Raw genomic sequence first — 21,482 nt, 5'->3', positions numbered from 1 at the left:
AACAGCTTTTTTTTTTTCCTTTCAGAGCACAGAAATGGAAACTTGATCCAATATTATACAAGTAATTTGGAAACTTCCAAAATATGTCTACTGCTATCCATAGTGATCACAGTATTCGGTGTTAGAAGGGATCTTGGACGTCATCTAAACCCAAATCTCCATCTCATCCATAAACTCTTAATTTTTAAGATAAAGAAATTGGCTCAAAGATGTTAAGGGTATTGTTCAAGATCATAAAATAATAAGCCAGTAAAGATAGGATTTGAATTAAGTTCTCTGATTTCAAATCCAGTTCTCTTTTCATTATACCAGATACCTCTCACTCCATCTAAGCTCTCTCCTCAGTCTTATATCCATCCATCCATCCATCCTCCATCTCTTTCACCCTTTTTACACTACACACAGTCATACCCCTTCTAAGGGTCAGAGAGTGTACAGGAGAGTGAGAGAGATGAAAGTCTTCCACCTTTAAAATATTACACATTTAGAGGAAACACATATACATTTCATTGCTTCATTGTGACATGGATGGATGCCTGGCACCTCAGATTATATGTTCCATAGTAACAGAGAGAAAAGATGGTTCATTAGACTTTTGTATAAAGAATGAAAAATCTTTGTTTTTTAATAAAACTGGAGAGTAAAAGGGTTTTTGGAATTTCTTTTTACGTACCAGATTTCCATGACCAAACTTATTCTCTTTCCCTGGAAAAATGCTCTTTCTCTGATTTCATTATTTCAGCCAATGGCAAGTCCCCCCAAAATAAAACTTTCATGTTACCTGTAACTTTTTATTTATATCTTAGATCTAAAAACCATGTCTTATCAGTCAACAACAAATATTTATAGAATGCCTACCAAATAGCAGGCACCATTCTAAGATTGGGGAGGGATACAAAGACAAAAACAAAATATTCTTTTATAAGAGGCAAATGAATCTTCCTTGCTATATCAACCTGGACATGTCCTATTTTACTGAAAGAGCTTCATTGGTCTTATTGCTTTTTTGGTAAAAAACAAACAAACAAACAAACAAAAAAACCCCAACACATTAATCAGGCATTCAAGACTATATACAATCTGGACCACTCTACTTTTTTAGCCCTTTTTCATTTTCTTCCCCTCCAATTATTCTAAGCTCCAAACAAACTACTGTACATTATCTGCTAAATATATCCTATACTTTTCTGTCTCCATATATTTGCACAATTTGCTAGACCTGGAATATTCTCCCTTCTTCCTTTCTTGTCAATTGTGAATTTCCTATTTATCCTTTTAAAATGCCAATAAAACTTTCTCTAAACCAACAGGTTGATAAGCAACTTTACTTAGTCTTCACACAGTTTTTTTATTCTGCACCTCTGCAATGCATTCATATATTATTTGTATTACAGCTATCTATTTATGTCAATCACTATAGTAGAACATGATGACATCTTATTTTAACTTTGTATCTCCCTTAGCACCTAGCATACAATTCTTTACAATTTAACTAATGTATCTTGAATAAAAACTTTGTTATAAACTTGAATGAGACCACACTATAGTGGCCAGGGCACTGGGGTTGGAGAGAGATCCTGACTATGAATTTCAATTTGGCTTACTATCTGGACAACTTCAGGAAAGTCCCATAACTTTATCTTGATGTCAGCTTTCTCACATGTAAACTATATTAGATGATTCTGCCTAGGATCCAATGATCCTATGATATGAAAAGGTTTGCTCCATTGGTCATGACTTAATAATGTAATTCAATTTCTGGCAACCTTTGTTACAAGAGAAGTCATTCTGGGAAGTAAAGACATAAAAATTTTTTTTGCAACTAAATTTTTCTAACAACAAAAACAGTGATCTCATCAGTTTCACCTTAGGAGTAATTGTACTCCTCAGGAAAATCAAGGCATGATAGAATTAAAATTTGGTTGTTTTTCCACTCAACTCTATTAAAAAACATTGGCATTGATTGAAGTTATATTCATACTGTGTCCATCTCAGAGTCACTGATTGGATTCTGACTTGGCAATAGTAACACAAATACAATATGAGGCTGTCACCATATATAAGTCACTGCTAGGGAATACCAAGAAAAACTAAAAGTCCTTGCCCTCTATTAGATAAAATAACATACAACATGAATAAAAGAATGCTCACCACAGAGAAGTAGGAGAAAGGAGAAGAAAAAAAGGAAAAAAAGGAGGAGAGAGAAAAAAGGAGAGAGAAAATTAGGGAATAGGAAGGAGAGAGAAGGAGAAATGAGGAAAATGGAAGCAGAAAAAGAGGTGAGGGTATACACAAGAGTAGAAGACAAGGGACAGAGAGTGGAAAAACAGCAAGAGAATTCAAATGCTGTTAGAGGACTCTAATATTAGCTAGGGACTTGTTTATAGATTGTTGCTAAGGAAAACTTCAGGCTTTGGAAAATGAACCAGACCACTACACCACTGTGACAGCTGCTGTTCAGACTTGATATCCATACAGGCTTATCTTCCAAATGGTTCCCATTTTCCATTTCCAACCTGCTGTCAGTTAGCCAAATCAATCCCTTTACAATCAAATGAATCCACTAGTTTGTTTGTTTGTTTGTTTCTCTAATGTCCATAAGAACTATGAAATTTGTGTGACAGCCAATAGAGCAAAGATCCAAGGTTCATTCAAAGAGAAAATCAGATTGTCTTCTCCTGGGTTATAAACTAAGAATAACAGGCAGTCCCACTACCCAAACTGACCCTCTGAATTTAACATTAACTACATCCAAAAGAAGAAATTGTTCAATAATTAGTGAAGCGACTGTTATTTAGTCCTCAGTCTTCCACTCACCCACTGAGAGATTTTGAACATAAAATTTCCCTTGTGTCATAGTCTCATTTTCCCATATCTAAAAATTAGGGAGAACAACGCTTGCCCCTCTTTATCACAAACAAAAGATATGGATAAATATGAAAAACATTTTAAATGCTTCCTAATCCAAGGTATAATCTCTCATTAAAAATAATAGAAGTGTTTCAAGAGTTTTACTCTGGATTATACTGTCTACTCAACAGAGTAAACCATCTGGATTCCCATGAGACTTGAAATCAGTTGATTCATTTGGTTTAAACTAATATGTTCATGGACACTGAAGAAACTAAAAAGTCATCTAATATTTTTGAACAATAGTCCCAGTACTCAGCAAAATGAAATGTCTCACCAGTATGAAGAATGTAGGTGAATGATCTATATTCACACAAACACAGATTCAAACCCTCCCCCCCATTCAAAATTCAAATTCATTCCTGGTGAAAATGACAGACTCCTCTAATAAAGCCTGATATTTAGGAAATATAATAGTCTCCCTCCTGAAAGATCAAATTACACTAATTACAATTAGAGCTACTTACTAAGGGAATAGCTTCCACTGACCATATATGTTGCCCTTCCTAGAGCAACAGCTTTTCAAAAGCCAGTTTTAAAGCCCCATTTCCCTAATCATCATGAGCTTCAAATCAGATATTTTGAAAATAGACTGTACTTCTGCACTAGTTCCCAGCAGGCGCTGAGATGTGTCCTTTTATAGTGCAACAAAAGGCTGATTACAGGGAATGCTGCAATTCAAGGAAAGAATTAAGCACTAGCACATGCTGTTAGAGAGAACAGTTTGCTTGCAAAACATTTGATTTGTGTGGGGGGAGGGTAAATTCTTGTTTGGGTGAAAAGAGAAAATGAATTGGCTTCATCTTACCAACAGCCATAACAAAATGTTTTATGATTATGGGGTTTTTTTTTTATTCCCAAGAAGGCAGGCCTTCTCAAGACATATTATACTTGCAGTATTCTACATGTAAGCTTGTTTGATCCATTCAGCATAATGGTCTTAGGAATAATTTACTCATATCCTTAGTACCATTGTGTTGGCTAATATCATCATTATTCAAATCAGTTTAATATGTCTATTCTATTCCAAAGAACGTTTTCTATTTACATACATATATGATTATCCATGTGTGTATCTGCACATATGTCTTTTATATGTTTTTCCATATCAGCATGTCCTGTAGACTTTAAAATGAGTACCTACTGAGTATACAGCATCTAACCCAGAACCACATAAAATAAGATACTAGACAAAGGTTTTTGTTTAAAGGGATAAGAGGAGGCTAAGGATAATAGAAATGCTGACTCAATTACATCAAATGAGAGTCTATCCAGTTTTCTCACTTTCAGACTCCAAGTTCTATTCAAAGTCCCCTTATTGTATGCATTCTTTTGCAACTCCAAGTCTTACAGCTAGAACATTTCCTCACCCCTAACTTCCCCAGTGATTGATTTTTTCAATACCAAAAAAAGTCCTAAAACTTTCATGAAGTTTTGGGACTTTTTTTGGTATAAAAAAATCAATCTGGCTTTTTCAGATAACAAGAGAAATCTTCCACCTGTCCTTTTCAATCTAAGATAAAATGTCTTACCTTCCTTATAAAATGCAATGCATTAAAAAGATGGAAGAATATGGATATGAAAGTATTAGATATGATCACTGTATTTATTTGTTTTAACTGTTAGTTTAACTTTATTATAAAGGAAGTTTCTTCTCTTTATTATAAAGGCAGTCTTCTCTTGGAGCAAAGAGAATTGTTGAGAAGTGATGAGGTGTTTAAAAAGGATCAATAAAATATTTTTTAAAAGATAAAATTGCAAATCAAAATCCTTTTCAAAGATACTTAATCAACTCTATTCACATATGGCTCTACATTTTTTCAGGACATATCTAGTCTATATACTGTAATAATTTACAGTAATGTAATTTTCAGTAATAAATGTCACTTTACTTTCATCTTTTAAAGATGATTTCTATGTGCTCTAGTTAGACTATAAACTCTTTGAGGGTGAAGGATCACATCTTCTTGATTTATTTTCCAGTTTATCTGTCTCTATTATTCCCATCTCTGATATGGAGCACCCTAAGTAGCATACATCCCACCAGAGGTGTTACATGCTAAACCTACATTCCTGCTTTCTTAATATATGATTCCTCTTACTTCCCACCCCTAAAATATAATTACAAACCATTCATGCTTTGGTTTAATGCTCTTATACTAATATCTCTACATCCCATATATGTGTACTTGAATTAATGTTAGTCTTAGACTATAATTTCCCAAAAAGCAAAAAATGGTCTTATTTATTTTTATAATGATGTAATCAATTTTCCTCCCTATCCAATTTCAACTCTATAGTTAATCAGTTCAATATTATACTACTCTCTATTCTTGATTCCCTTATCCTATCTCCATTCATGTTGGCAAATCCAAAAAAACTCCCACAATTTCACTTCCTCCACTCTTACTGTTTTGCTGCTGGAATCTTGCTAAATGGATCCAGTACCATTTTACATTTTCTAATCTCTAAGAGACCTCACAAGAAAGTAATTTCATTCTCTCTTGATTCTCTAGCATCCCTCTCCACAATTTGCTATTCCAAACTTTGTTGATTCTCAAATTTCCCACATTATTCCATCACTGCCTCTCAACTGAAGAACTAAGCTCATGCTTTAATGAGGAAATGAGCCATTCCCTGTGAACTTCCTCTTCTTCACTTCTCTACATTTCAAATCCCAGATATCATTTGCTATTCTCTCCTCTTTTATTACAAACCTTGTTGAAGTAGTTCCTTCTCCTCTCCAAGATCAATACCTTTATACTGCTCCTTGATCTCACTCTCATCTGTCTTCACCAACAGACTACCCCCAAAATACCCACTCTCTAATTTTTAATACTTATCTACTTGTTCCTTCCCTGCTGGCTTACAAACATGTTTAGGTTTTTATTTATTCTAGCAACCCCACCCATGATATATATATACATATATATATATATATATATATATATATATATATATATATATATACATACATACATATATATATATACATACTGTCTCCCTCTTATAGCCAAAATCTTAGAAAAAAATCTTCCTACTTCTATTCAATCATTTCTTAACCCTTTGAAAACTTGCTTCCAATTTCATTTTTCAACTGAAGATCTTCAGAAAGCTAGAATCTGTTCTCCCCAAAGTTATCAATCATAATTTAACTGCCAAATGTGATGAAAATCTTCTTCCATCCTCATCCTTTTTGACCTCTGGAGCACCTGACAACTTTCTTAAATACTCTCTTTTCTTGGATCATTCTTTCTTATTTTCCTTTTTTGGATCATCACCTATATCACACTCTAACTGAGTGTGATCTCAAGGCTCTGTCTTGGACTACGACTTTTTTTTCCCTATACATTATCTCACTTGATGACTTTGTCAGCTTCCATAAGATTAGTTATCATCTCAATGTAACCTTACTCTGTTTCCTAAGTACCAATCTTCCATCATGAAATATCTATTAAAAATTTCAAACTGGTTGTTAATTCCAAAACTGAACTGATCCTTATTACAAATTTTCCTACTTCTATCATCCTTCTGGTTACCCAAATTCAGAACCTTGGTCACCCAGACTCATTTCTCTGACTCATGCTAAATGACAAACTGTTTCTGTTTGCACATCTCTTCCCAATCATCTCTATATAGCCATCACCCTAGCTCAGTTCCTTACTATCTTTCACCTGGATTACAAAAGTTTTCCAACTGATGTCCCTACTTTAAATTTCTCCCTTTTCTAATCCATCTTACACTTGGCTCTGCCTCCTGACTGCCTTCAAAACTCAAATCTCATTTCCCATAAGAGGCCTTTTCTGATCTGGACATTTCCTTTCAACAGTTAGTACCTCTCCTCTGAGATTTCCTTCCCTTTACAGGGTATATCTCTTCTATTTACATCTTTTTTTTTTTTTACATGTTATTTCCCACACAAGAACATGAGTTCCTTGAGATTAAGGATCATTTTCTTTTCCTTCTTATATATTCCTAGTACTTAGTACAGAACTTGCACATAGCAGACATTTAACAAATGCTTGTTGATGATGACAAGGAGGCCCTTCCTGATCCTTGTTAGCTTTTAGTTCCTCTTCTCTTCATCCCCTGCCAAATTCCCTTGAATATATTTTGTACACCTTTATGTATGCATTTGTTATCTTCTCCAGTAAATTTCAGTTCTAAGGTCTCATTTCTAAAATATATAGAGAACTGACTCAAATTAATAAGAATAAAAATCATTCCCCAATTGATAAATGATCAAAAAATACGAACAATTTTCAGATGAAGAAATTAAAGCTATGAAAAAATGCTCTAAATCACTACTGATTAGAGAAATACAAAGTAAGACAACTCTGAGGTACCACTTCATATCTCTCAGAATAGCTAAGATGACAGGAAAAGAAAATGATAAATGTTGGAGGAGATGTGAGGAAACTGGGATACTAATACATTGTTGGTGGATTTGTGAACTGATCCAACCATTTTGAAGAACAATTTAGAACCATACCCAAAGGATTATCAAACTGTGAGTACCCTTTGATCCAGTATTATCGCCACTGACTCTGTACCCCAAAGAGATCATAAAAGATTGAAAAGGACCCTCATGTACAAAAATATTTGTCACAGGCTGTAAAGGACTGAAACTCTGAATCAGACAAGAGAGAACTTAAGGCTACCTATTCAATGTGAGACAATGGTTATTAAAATATATTTGGATCATGGCTCTCCTCACCTTTGGTGCTTGCTGAATGTTTTGGTGGTGAGAGTATCGTAGGCAAGGATTGGAGGGCTGGGGGAGAGAAGTCAGAGTCACTTGGCAGCAGAACAAGGAGGAGAAAGGCTGGAGACTCTGGACTCCAGAATCTAAGATACATCTTAGGTAAGCCATGTAGCAACCTGCTTGCCTCCTTCACTTCTCCCCTAAAGACCAAGGACTTTGATTTATACTGACTCTGGCTGACCCTGAGGCCCTCCAGGGAGCTAGCCCCTACTTTACAACAGCCCTTTTTGTAGAGGCAAGGAACTGGAAATTGAGTGGATGCTCACTATTGGAGAATGGCTGAATAAGTTATGGTATATGAATGTATTGAAATATTATTTTTCTGTAAGAAATGAGGGGCAGACTGATTTCAGAAAAGTCTAGAAAAACTTACATGAACTGATGCTGTGTGAAATGACCAGAACCAAGAAAACAATGTACACAGTAACAAGATTATATGATGATTAATTTGACAGATTTGGTTCTACTTAACAATGCAGTGATTCAATGCAATTCCAATACTCAGGATGGAAAATGCCATCTACATCCAGAGAGAGAAGTATGGAGATTGAATGTGGATCAAGTATTTTCACCTTTCTTATTTGTTTTTTATCTTTCTTGTGTGTGTGTGTGTGTGTGTGTGTTTTTCTCTTTTGGTCTGATTTTTTTTTTTTGCACCAGATGATAAATATGAAAATATATTTAAAAGAATTGCACATATTTAACAATCTGATTGCTTGCTACTTTAGGGAGTGGGGGAGGTAAGGGAGGGATGAAGAAAATCTGGAAGACAAAGTCTTACAAAAATTAATGTTGAAAACTATCTTTACATGTATTTAGAAAATAAAATACTATATTAAAAAAAGAATTTCAAATTTTGGAAGGCAGAGACTATCAGGCTTTGGTTGTATATCACTGATTATAAATATAGTACATAAACATAATTATTACTCCCTGACTTATAATATAAGTAGATACTTCACATATGATGAATTCTCTAATTCTTCCTCTTTTCCAAAATATCCACAATGATAAGGTTGTTACACCATGATGTCAATTCTCTCTCAGCATAGTAAAGTTTTTGAAATGGAAGGAGAGATTCCATCTGAGAATTTTATCCTTATAAGGGAATATCATTATTGAATTTAACAATTTTTCACTTAGAAGCATATCTAAATTATATCCAGGCTACCATTTAGATATATATTCATAGCCAACAGTGCTTTATTAGTATTTCCTTGGTGGTAAACTAATACACAAAAAGAAATTAAGGTTACTGAAATGTGTTTGAAAATTCATTTTCTTCATTTAATGTTATTATATCCTTCATTCAAGACAATTAGGGACATTAGGGAAGTGATGAAAGTTAACTGGATTTGAAGGAGGGAGGTTTTCTGCTCTGGAAACATCTGGGTCCAGTAGCAAGACACAGCTCAGAATGACTAGACATGGCTCTGGACACAGAGGGAAACCTTGGTCTTTTTAAGCTAAGATCTTTAGCAGGTCTAATTCATTCCCTTTTTTGGGGGGAGAAGGGGGTGGGGGTGGAAATGAGGTAAAGAAGGCTATTCTTTGCCTCATTTTTTTTTTTCTGACAGCCTTAATCACTGTATGGGTGACTGCTTCAGTTAACAAAAATGAAGATCTATCTGGAGACCCATTTGCTCTACCTCATGCTGCTCCAATACTTTCTTAATATTTTTTCCTCTGACAACAACAAGCATGTGTTCTTCATTTAATATGTTATCAATGGGGAAAAATGACTGGTAGGATGAAAATAACTATTTCCTATCTCCATATCACATCTCTTTTTGTTTCTTCTACCATATTAAACTCTCTGTTTCATGCCTCTATGGTTTCAGAGATCAATTAAAAATAGAACAGAATGAAATTTTTTTTCTTTCTGAATGATTAAAATCTATTTTAGGGCTGCTATTCCATCACAGTGAAAACCATATTTTGGAAACTGCTTCCTCCTACCCTACCATGTCTTGCTCCAGCTGTACCTTTTTTGACTGGAATGATCAAAACTTTCCCTCAATGTTCTTATTTTCTAATTCTTCCATTTTAATGTACTCCTTTAAATATGTTCCCAGTTTGCTGTGTGATCTTGACAAATCACAACATCTCTGTGTTTGTTATTTCATAAGTAAAACAGATAAAAAGATACCCTTCCATTTCTTTGACTCATCACACCAATAAGATAATGGCACATACAGATCACAGCATTTTCTGAGATCTCTTCCTCCCACCAGTCACATTCCTACAAAACTTTCCTGAAGCCAAAGATAAACCCTGGACTATATGAAATCATTCAATATAAATCATCCTCAGGATGGCCAAGAAATACCACATGCCATTTTTTTTTATCAACTGCCTCAAAGCAACATTTAATAAATGTAAATAAAAATTGTCACCCACCGCCTCCTCTCTCTGGCTTCTGTGGAGGAGTCTGTACCAGTAGTTGAGAGCACATTGGCAGCCGTAACCCCATTGGCAGTGCTAGGCGGAGGACGATTGGTGATCACACACAGCGGGGTACTAGAGGACACACTATCTGCAGCTTTTTCCACAGATGGATCTGCATGGAGCTTGTAAGGAGTTCTGAAATGAAAGAAGACGCAACACAGAGAATACTTAGGCATCTCCCCCAATAAATCCCTGACAGAATGTAAAGTCAAATCAGATTTAACGGCAAAACCTTCTGGCTCCTCTTTAGTTCTGAGCTTTTTAAGTTTAAGTTTAAAAAGCTCATCTGCTTGGGAAAATTATTACTATGCCCAAGCACACCCACCACTCCACCCACTGCATTTAATGAAATTCCTTGCCCGAGACAAAAAACGTTAGCTATGGTATAGCCAAAATACTGACTGACATGGGCAATGGTATTTTGCAGGATTCCTTGCTACCATCTGGACCCCAAACATGCATACACAAGCTGGTTCTGGCCACAAACAAAGAAACACTGAAACCACTTACAATTTTGGTCTCCATATATCCCTCAAATCAATACCTAGAAAAGGAAGTCTTCATAGGAATCTTGAGCAAAATATGAAGGTGAACTCCTTGTATTATCCATGTATAAATATTCTGAATAGTTAGCAAATCTTTAACATATTCAATTCTCCCTCTCCTAGATCCTTCTTTGCATTTGAGCCAATTATTTTGTGATTTGCATGCAGACTAGCATAATATATTTCGGACAAAAAAAGAAAAAATCAGGAGGGCCAATAATTATTGGCTCAAAATGGAATCCTATGTGTAACCTTAACTTCAGATTTTGTATCTACAAGATATATAATTAAAGTAATTTGCATGAGAACAGATCTTTGTTTCTTAAAGGGATTGGCTCCAGCAGACTCTCCTCTCAAAAAGCTATTATTTGTGATATCACAGCTTGTTGCTAGGGTAACAAAAATCCAAAATCCAAAACTGAAAAACATACTTATCAGAAAAAAAATCAGGGGCATGAAAATTCCTAAATATCTGATATCCACCATAAGTTTAATCCAAGGAAAATTTACAAGTGATCACAAATTCATTGTCAAATATATCATATTGACAGAATAAGCTTCAAGAAGAAATTCAAATTTGAAAAATTTGAATGCATCTCTAGATCCTACTCAATTATTCAACAGACATTTAGTATGCAACTACTACACACTAAGTATTGTGCTAGATGCTGGGACTCCATAGACAAAAAATAGAAAAGTCCCTACCCTGAAGCATTTTACATTCTACTACGGGAGAGAACATATTACACAAAATAGATATAAGGAAAATTTGGAAAAAGGACATTAGCAGCTGTTGGGATCAAAAAGAAGCAACTCTCAAACAGGAGAGATGCCACCCAAATATCTTTCTACAAAGGCCAGATGGCATGGATTAGTCAGAATAGAAATAATTTAAGTCAATACTGTTTTAAGACCTACATGAAGAATACACAAGAACTAGAACACTGGGTTCATGGAGTTGGCTTTTGTTGCTATTGTTGTTGTTTTGTTTTTTAATGGTTGTTTTTTTCCCCTGTATATATTAGACCAGATCCAGTTGTTCTTCCTGACCTTTACTTTCTTAGGATTGGGTACTGACTGGGTAAGATTCTGTACACAGTGATTTCACAGTTATTGCTGGTGAAAATGGAGGAAAAGCTTCCTCAAAATTAGAACTGTTCCAAAGTAGAATAGATTCCTTAATTAAGAAGTGAGTCCCCCATCACTAGAGGTCACCAAGTAGACAGAGGGTGGATTCCTACTTAACACATAGGCTATACAAGATGAACTTTTTAGACCCTTCTAATTCAAAGATCCTATAATTCTCTGTGATTTATCATTATCATCACAATTTTTAAAATCAGATTTTAAAAATTACCCAAACTAAAGATGTTGCTTAGGCTTATATTAAATGGATTAAAATATATATCTTAAATGCCTCTAACTGGGTCTGAAGTAAGGAAGACGAATTCAACTCCAACTTCAGAGACTCACTAGTCATGTCATCCCAACAATAAAATGGGGAAAATAACAAAATCTGCCTCCTAAGGGTTGTTGTGAGGATCAACTAAGGAAAAAAAAACACCAAAAAACTAAAACTAAAAGGAATTAGAAACAACAATTTATGCAAAACAATTAATAGTTTTACTTTGAAATAAAATCTTTCACTTTCCTCTGCCTCATTAATTTTTTTAAAATGTGCTCTATCAATTGACACAGCTTATTTTTTCAAGGTATTCTTAAATTCTGGTCCTTCTAGTATTAAAAATTATTATTCTTTTTCAAAAGCATATGGGTCTTGTACAAGCTGGGAGGTAATACAATATTGAATGCCTAGGGCGGCCCTGGGCCAGAAGTCAATGGTCTAAGTACTAGCCCTAACTCTTGCAATCTGACTCTGCCCAAATCCTGTGATCCTTCTGATCCTCAATGTTCTGAGCATGAGAATAACTACCCTGTGTTTCTCTTTCCTGAGGGTTGTTGGGAGGCTCACATCAAAGTCATATCATAGAATCCACTCTAGATTTTGGAGTTGTAAAAGACCCTGGAGGTCCCTGAACCCAAACCCTGTTAAATGAGAAAAATAAGACTTACAACTGAAATGCTTTGCCCATGGTCACCCAAGGCAGCATTCAAACCTCAGTCTTCTTGCCTTCTGTCTATTCTACTCTAATGCCTCTTAGGTACAATGGAAATCAGGAGATGATCACTCTGGATATCAACAATCATCAGTGGTAATATCACTCTTACTAACAGGAGCATTTATTACAAGAAAGACCTTGTCTTAAATGTCAATGACAATACCTGCATTAGGGAACGAAATCTCCTACTGACCTGACAGGTGTCGAATATATTATAACAAGAAAGTGCTAAGTTGGAAGCTTTGAGCCCCAGATCCTGGTCATTCAGAAAGAGATCTTAGAAGTCAGAGAATCCATCTCTCTCATTTTAAGGCACTAAGGCCCAAAATAGGGATGTGATTTGCCCAAGATCTTTACTACGAAGGATAGTTAGGATTTGAACCCAGATCTATGAAGTCTAAATTCAAGTCTCTTTCTTTTCAGAGCCAAGTGGTTTCCCCAGGTTCACCCAGCTAATATATATTTGAGGCCAGATTGGAAGACAAATCCTTCTGATGCCAGGGCCAGTCTTCTACCCACTATGCCATCTTGCTTCCCCTAATGCAATGCTCTTTCCTCTGCACTACTCTGTCTCATCTTCTGGTCTTACTAACACATAGATATAAGTCTCTATTTCCTCAACTACAAAATATGTGGGCTGTTCAATTACCTTACAACCTAACATCCTATGATCTAAGAACCATTTTTAGTATTGCCTGAATGATGAGTTACTACCATCATCATTTCCTCTATTTTCTTTCAGTTATTTATAAAACATAGGCCCATAAAAAGTAACTGCTATCCTAAAACATAGAGCCATCTCCATAACAAAAATGATAAATATCATAGCTCTAGTTAAAAGTAACTGCTCAACCTCTCTCCTCTCTTTGGAAAGGAGGGGACTAAAGATCACTAAACACTAAGGATCTCGAAGTGTTTCAAAGGGTTGGTTAGTTTTGCTCAATCATTTGTCCCCACCCTTTCTATTCTATAAATGAAGAATTCCTAGAAGAGGGAGAAGGGAACAATACATTAGGAAATGTAAGTAATCAAAATATCCATAAAAATTTACTTTTTTTTAAAAAGTCACAATACGACATTCTTTCACACAACTATCTTTATCATGCTGCCTTTGGACTTAACCTGAAGCCAAGAAGAAAATACTCAGGAATAAACTTCAAATGAATAATAACATTCCCCTATCCCATATTATCTAGCAAGTCCCTGTTCCTATATAGAAAACAGGTGGCTTTCTGCTAGAGGCTGCCTTTTAGAATAAAGTACCATTTCTCATCCTGACTAGATTCACATTCTATCTCCCATTAAAAACCAAAGAAAAGGTCTTCAAACTTTTATGTATCTGCAGGAAAATTTAAACCTTGCAAATAGGGTGTGAAAATCATTTTAACATTTGATTTAACACACACCAGGGAACCTTGAATTCCAATCATAACTGACAAGAGAGAATCTAGTGATGAATCCAACGAAGTTAATTAAAGATGTATCTTGAGTATTATATATGTAGCAATGTACCCTAAGAGTATATCTAACTTTGTACTAAGTAATTTTCATCAAGTTTGAGACTTAAGTACAATTTCCATCTGGGTATCAACAGCAAAAATTTGTTGAACCTAATGCTCCATTAAACCTTACCTGCCATGGTGAACGGATGCAGTAGTATTTGCACTGACTGATGTAGGGCAGGAAGAGGCAGGTTGCCACTGGCTGCCTCGGGAGGTAGATGAACCAATGGTAGTGGGTGAGGTAGCAGGAGATGAATTGCGATTGGCTGAAATGTAGGGACTGGTGGGATCACTACTTCTACCAAATGAAGCACTGCAAAACAGCACATAGGGTCACTTTGTCATTTTCCTTTAGGACACGCAGGGCACACAATTCCCAGCCCCAGCTCCCCACTCAGGTGGAGTGCTTTTCATAAACTGAAGCCAACAGAGAGAGGGTGAGGCAATGGAGAAGGGCCAAGATTTGGCTGGCACTTGGTCACTGAGGTCAGCTGCTATTGAAGAGCGCAGGAAACTATGCAGCAATGAGGAAGAAAGGAATGCAGTTAGGACTGTGGGGAAATGGGAGAGATGGATAAGAAGAAAATTGTGTATTCAAAGAGAGACTCATCTTATTAGACCCCAAGGCAAGAAAGAGCTCCTATGAAACATAAGTGACAGAAGTGGAAACTATGCTGGGTAATAGGGGAGAAGAAGTAATGTAGGCCATCAAAATGACAGACATGGCCAACACAGGGACAAGCAAAGGAAGAGGAAATGATCATATTAAAAGAGGCCCCTGGGGTAAGGAATGATGAGGTCCTGAGAGCTGGGAGGAAATTGAGTTAGCATTCAAAAAGCCCCTACAAAAGAAGAGAATTTGGAAAGACTCCAAAGAGTAAACTAAGACCTTTAAAGGACTGGCAAATAAAAAGAAGGGAAGCTCAAGGCCCAGGGAACGGGTGATTTGGCAATGCAGAAGTGTAGTCAAGGTCTAGGATGTATTGCACCAGATAAAGCTAGCTTTTCTTTGTTTTCATTAAACATAAAGTCAAATTGCAGCAAGAAGGACCTGGGTCAGGTGGTTAGGACTCACAAGAGTTGTGCAGACATTGGGGAGGATGCAGAAGCCTTCTCTAAAGCCCAGCTTCTTAAATTGGGGGTTATGACCCTAAATGGAGTCTCATCACTGAATATAGGGGCTGCAAAGTGATGATCTGTCATCAGCAAATATCTGATCTGTATATCATTTTATATACCTATAAATCCAGGGTCTTGTAAAATTTTCTCGGGCAAAAAAGGGTCACAAAAAAGTTTAAGAAGTCCTGCTCTAAAGAAAGGGGAAGACAGGTGTTTTTCAGGTAGTATGAATACAAATCTGACTGCAGAGAGGAAATAAACTACAGGTTTTTTTTTCCCCCAAGATTCCTCAGCCCGAGGATGACTTGAATTGTGACCCAATTTTTCCTTTTAAATCATGACTCCATATATATATACACACACATATCCTCCTGATTGAAAATTATATCATATAAAGGAAAATAGCATAGGCTTGAGAATCAGGAGATTAGTACTATAATTCTGGCTTCACTGCTCTGTGACCTGGAAAAAATTATAATTTCTTCAGGCCGCATTTATAAAATTGGGGAGAATACTATTTTCTTATTTACTTTTGAACCAAGTTTGAGCACATGCTCTTCCCCCCCCCCCAAAAAAAAGAAGTATGAGTTCTCAGAAGCTGAAACTATAAAAATTCAATTTCTGATGAATCTTGAACATATTTTCTTTCAAAATGCTCATTAATAAGTATGCTCTCTATCCTTATCTGACAAAATCTTTCTCCCTGCTGCTCAGAAGAGCTATGCCAAAGAAAATTAGTGCATCTGTCAAACCAAATGGAATCCATTTAATATCTTTAGAAAGAGTTGGATTCATAAAATCAACATCCAATCACACAATAATGTTAGACTACTTATCTAGGCACTTATGTAGGCATCATTATTGTCATTTTATATTAAAAATACTAATTTATTGCATGTCAAACCCCTGACCATTCTAATATGTTTAGCTTTCTCATTCTCCTCCATCCTGCTGTACCTGCCTGGCTAAGTACATACAACTGAAAATCAAGATAATTTTGTACCAGAATAAAATAATTTCTTGTTTTCAGCTGTGTCTTCTTTCATAGCATGTAGCTATATAACTTGAAAAACATTAGAAGACTACAGAGGCTGTTTATTTTATAAGCTTTTAATTCTAATGTCATGTTCAAACATTCATCAGTTGGTGGTACATATCATTCCCTTTAAGATAGTAGTAATGAGTGGGTTATAAAGTGGTGATGCTTCCTATTAAATAAAAATAGGGTCTGATCTTGCCTTGGTAAGCTGCCTACACAAAGTCTTTCTTTCTAAGCCTGAGACAACCAATCAGTCAGCTAATGAATCAGACTATGATGACTACAGTACAAAATGTGAATGATGAATAAAGGGATGAGAAAGTCTCTAAGAAGCTGGAAAAAAAATGAGAAGAGGACAAACCAGAGAAAAGGAATCTTCCTCAATATCCAAAACAGGGTATTTAGTACTTTTGCCAAGGAAACTTCTTCAGTCACTGACTAATAGCAAACAAAGTAATTATAAGAACAAGAAGGAAAAGGAAAACACAAGTATTCTCTAAAGGTTCCATAATCTCAAAGTGTCTGTGGCTACAGAACAAAAAAAGTCATTTAGAAAACTCAAGTATCTAGTCAACTGATCTAGTTCTAAAAGTATCTTTTTTTTAATTAATGTGCACAGAACTTAAATGAGGCCTGCTCTTCTTCCAGAAGCTTTAAAAATATGAAAAATTCAGATTTAAGGTCAGGTTTGACAATAGACAGAACCTCTGTTGTAAGATTCTATGAGAGTGAATGATGGAGATGGGAGATGAGGAAAGGGCATGAGGACACAGGAGAGAAGGTAACAAAGAACAATTAAGATCTGGGACAAAGATTGATTTAATCAATGTTAACTGCTTTTCATTTAGATTAGCCAAAATAACCCAAGAAAGCTTAAGGGAAAAAAAAAAAAAACTCAACCCTGCATTTTTGTGATACATGCAGCTATCACTCTTGTATCTGTAGTGCAGAGGTTTCAAACATGTAGTCCACAGGCCACATGCAGCTCACAACACTCCAGAGAGTATTAAAATGTACTTGGGAAATATTAGCAAAATGAATTAAAATTAATTTTCAAAATAAAATTCAACAGAGATTAAAGTCACATTTTAACACTAGGTCAGCAGAGATCTTGAGGTGGGGTCAGACACTGCGGCTGTGGTAGGTCAGTCACTGAGAATTCTTCCTCAAGATTTATACCTTTTCAAGTAGGTTGAGATGTAGGTGGAAGGAGCACCAGTCTGAGAAGTCTCGTTTCCCTTTGCTTCATCCCTCCAAAGCTGCCGAGTGTAGGAGCCACTCCGCACCAAGTTAACAGCAGATTCTCTGCAATGGCAAAACAGAGAGGGAGGAATGCTGTGAGCTTGGGAAAATCTTCAATCTCTCAGACCCTTACTCCAGGGCAGCCACAGTCTTATTATCATGCAATACAAACTGGGAGGGAGAAGTCCTGTGGTGAGCTTTACAGGCAAGAAAGCAGCAATGAGGCAGCGAGGTGGTAAAACGGATGAGGAAGACCGGTCAGATGTTGAATTAGCTATGTGACCCGAAGCTAGTCACTTAACTTCTGCCTACCTCAATTTCCTCAACTGTAAAATGGGGATAATAGCACCCACTTCCCAGAGTGGTTTCAACAATCAAGTAATATGTATAAAGTGCTTACTTGGCACAGTGCCTGACACAGCAGGCATTTAATAAATGCTTGTTCCCTCCCTCATTTCAAATATCTTTCTCCTGGCCATAGAAAGGAAATCACTAAATAACTATTTCCATCTGTCACCAAGTACTATGGTCCTGATAATAGAGCTCCCCAGGCTCTGTGTCTGTTCTCACCTCCCTCCCCTCTGAAGTTACCTTCCATTTACCCTGTATCCATCTTATCTGCAGTGCTAGCATGTAGTCTCTCTCATTAGAATGCGAGCTCCTTAAGGGCAGGACCTATTTTTGCCTTTCTTTAATAGATACTCAGTGCTCAACACAGTACAAGGCAAAGAGCAAACTCTAGTTAACTTGAATTGATCTGACTTGTAGTAAAAAGAGCAGATAGGGAAATGAGGAACTGAGAGAAAGAGGTATTTAGGGGGAACTCTATACTGGGGGAGTCAGTGTCAGCAGATAATGAAGCTATGGACAAAGGCAGAGTGTTTCTAGCATTTGAATTTAGCAGCTTCTGGCTTCATATCCTGCAATGATTACAGGTTTGCAAAGTGCTTTGCAAACATTATCACATTTGGTCCTCACAGAAGCCCAAGAAGTTAGATGCTATTGTGATCCCTATTTTACAGATGAAGAAACTGAGTCAGAGGTTAAATGGCTTTCCCAGGCCTGGCTTTCTAGGCACTATACTATCTAGCTGCCTAAGTAATCAGGAAGACCCGAGTTCAAATCTGGAATCTGACCCTAGCCAGGATACTCTTGGCAAGTTACTTAAGCTCTGACCCTGTTTCGACAAGTTCCTCGGTTCTCCACTGTTATTGTGAGGATCAAATGAGATAATATTTGTAGAGTACTCAGCATGGAGCCTGGATCATAGTAGATACTATATAAATGTTGTTTGTTATTGCTGTTATTGGAATTAATTATCTCCAGACCCAGCACTCTATACCTTAGGGAAGGCGCAAGGACTTATACTGCAAGCTTCCTACCCATGAGAGAATTTGATCAGCCAGATGAGGGTCCAAAATATTTTCTTTAGTAAAGTTTTTGAAAATCATATAACCTAGATAAAAGTTCCGCCAGATCAGGTTTTCCTTTGAGATACAATATTTCAACTTCAATATAACTGAGTAAACAATATTAAATCATGAAAATTCTGAATTTTGTTGATTCTTGGCCTAAATGATCCATATACAGAGTTGTGAATATGCTATAAAAACCTTAAAATTCTAGGTCAGTATGCTAAAAATACAAAAAAGATCCATTTAAAGACCCTAGTTAAATCCTCTGCCCTGGGTGAGTAGTCCCCTAGCTCCATCCTTCATCAACTAAAAGATGGTATGATACAAGCAAAAGATAAAAATCTCAGTGGATACACTCATTAAGAGGAGTTTGAAATTGAAAACTACTCATTGGTTTGTGACATTTTAAAGCCTGCATGTGAAAAGCAAACCCTTTACTACTTTTTCATTTTCAATTAATTGTTTCTAACCCATTGAGCTTTTAGCCATCTGAAGACTTCTTATAAGAACATATTTATCTAACATAATAAAGTTAGCCCCAAATCTAAGTGACTCACTCATGGAGGGGAGAGGGGAGATTTACTTTAGATTCCTCATCCATGAAATGAAAGGGTTGTGGCGGATCATTTGTCCCTCCCAGCTCCAGAGCTAACCTTTAAGACTACCTAGCTTCATATGAGGTATTTCCTGTCCCCTCAATTGCTAATAACTCCATCAACACTGAAATTACCTCATTTTTACTTTGTATATGTTTCTGTGCATATGTACGTGTACAGGTTCCCTACAACAGAACCTAAGTTCCTCAAGGCCAAAGACTGCTTTTTGTACCCTTTATTCCCAGTGCCTGGAACAAGTTGATGTTTAATAAATATCTGGTGATTAATTAATTAATAAAGAATTATGAAGCTTCCCTCACCCTACATGACATTTCCTTTACTCTACATTCTTCCATTGTTTATTATGTATAAAATCTCTACCAAGCTATCTTAACTTGATCATATGGGCATCCATACTTATAATATGATGGTTGTATTCCAGAAATTCATTTGTAAGTTGACTATTTTGATTAAGTAGAGAGTAATGCATTTCCACATAGGGGGAAAAACTACAATTAATAATTCCCCAATAAAATGTCATAAATATTATATTATATATTAGATTCCCAGGCAGTTCACAGAGATTCATTTCATCTATAATATAGCTGAACTGATAGTACTAGTCTGAATTTCTGAATTTTAGAAACATGGGATCATGTCATGTTGAAATGAGGAAAATTAGGGGAAAGAACAATCTCCCACCCCACCTCAACACAACCTTTACCTCTTTCCTTGGTAGAAGACGGCCTAGAAAAATGTTGAAATAGGCAGTATTATTTTCTAGATCTTCCCCCCTCTACGCTCAGCTCATAATGCTTCAATGACAAAATGCTAGGGACCACCATAGTTTTCTAGGTACCTTCATCTGTCTCAGACTGACATTAAAACCCAGGCTGCTCTAATCACCTTGCTCCATATTAAAAAATTACTGACTTTCCCCAATCAAAATTCTGACACTTTCACTTGGTCTTACCAACCAATTATTCATTGTTTATCACTTCCATTCAGTGTGCTCAGTGCTGGAGATCAAATATAAAATAAAGAGTGGCTGACTTAATTAATTCTTATTAATGTGTGAAAGTACTTGTATTTTTTGGAAAAGGATGCTTATAAGAATTTCAGACAATATGACAAAAATTTGTTAAAAGATCTAGAAAGTCTAGGGCAAATTTTTTTTTTTAAATTTTTGTTTTTGGGTAGTAGAGAGATAAAGTTTCAGTAAGTAAACTAACCCTAACTGAAAATTTGACATCTGCTAGAGTCTAGGGCATTATTCTTCCTTTCTCAAGAAATTCAGTTTCTCAATCACAGTTTTTATCCTTATCCCAACCCCAAATTCCTCTTTCCAGCTCCCTATATACTATCTACTTTACTGAGAAAATCAGAGAGAACACTCACTAAGTTCTCTCTTTTCCCTTAACATCCCTGGAAGTGTATTGTCTTCTCCTTCACTACAGATTCTGATAAAGAATGGTCCTTCATTTTTTCATTGCCAGTCCCCAGTATTTAGGACTTTGATCCTATCTATTCTATTCTTTCTACAGGAAACTTGATTCTTCTATCATCTCTCTCATTTTTAATCTCTTCATTTTTATTGATTTCTTCTGTGCTCCCATCTCCTTAAAAAAAGAAAACAGCAAAAAACCCTTCACTTGATCTGTCATTTCCTCATGTGCTATATATCTTCTCCCTTCCATAACCAAATTCCTATGAAGTATCATCTATACTATTTGTTTTCTACTTTATCAACCCATGTAATTTGATTTTCAACTCTTAACATA

General features: G+C 36.0%; 1 protein-coding gene across 9 annotated transcripts in view; it reads right to left on the bottom strand.

The window, feature by feature from the left end:
• The window catches only part of PPP1R12B (protein phosphatase 1 regulatory subunit 12B), a 246,141-nt gene that overhangs the window by 123,667 nt on the left and 100,992 nt on the right, over nucleotides 1-21,482 (bottom strand). For all 9 annotated transcript variants that reach the window (XR_012489060.1, XM_074308814.1, XM_074308815.1 and 6 more), the window contains exons 12-14: nucleotides 17,628-17,753; nucleotides 14,421-14,603; nucleotides 10,076-10,258 (exon numbers count right to left, since the gene is read on the bottom strand). Coding sequence is in view for 8 of the 9 variants with exons in the window: in XM_074308814.1 (XP_074164915.1) it covers nucleotides 10,076-10,258; nucleotides 14,421-14,603; nucleotides 17,628-17,753 (492 nt within the window). In the remaining variant the exon portion in view is untranslated. The remainder of the gene's footprint in view (nucleotides 1-10,075; nucleotides 10,259-14,420; nucleotides 14,604-17,627; nucleotides 17,754-21,482) is intronic.

This window comes from Sminthopsis crassicaudata, chromosome 4, assembly GCF_048593235.1.
Source record: "Sminthopsis crassicaudata isolate SCR6 chromosome 4, ASM4859323v1, whole genome shotgun sequence".
Taxonomy (NCBI): Eukaryota; Metazoa; Chordata; class Mammalia; order Dasyuromorphia; family Dasyuridae; genus Sminthopsis; species Sminthopsis crassicaudata.
Note: the sequence above shows the minus strand (reverse complement) of the source record. Positions and strands in the feature narration are given on the sequence as shown.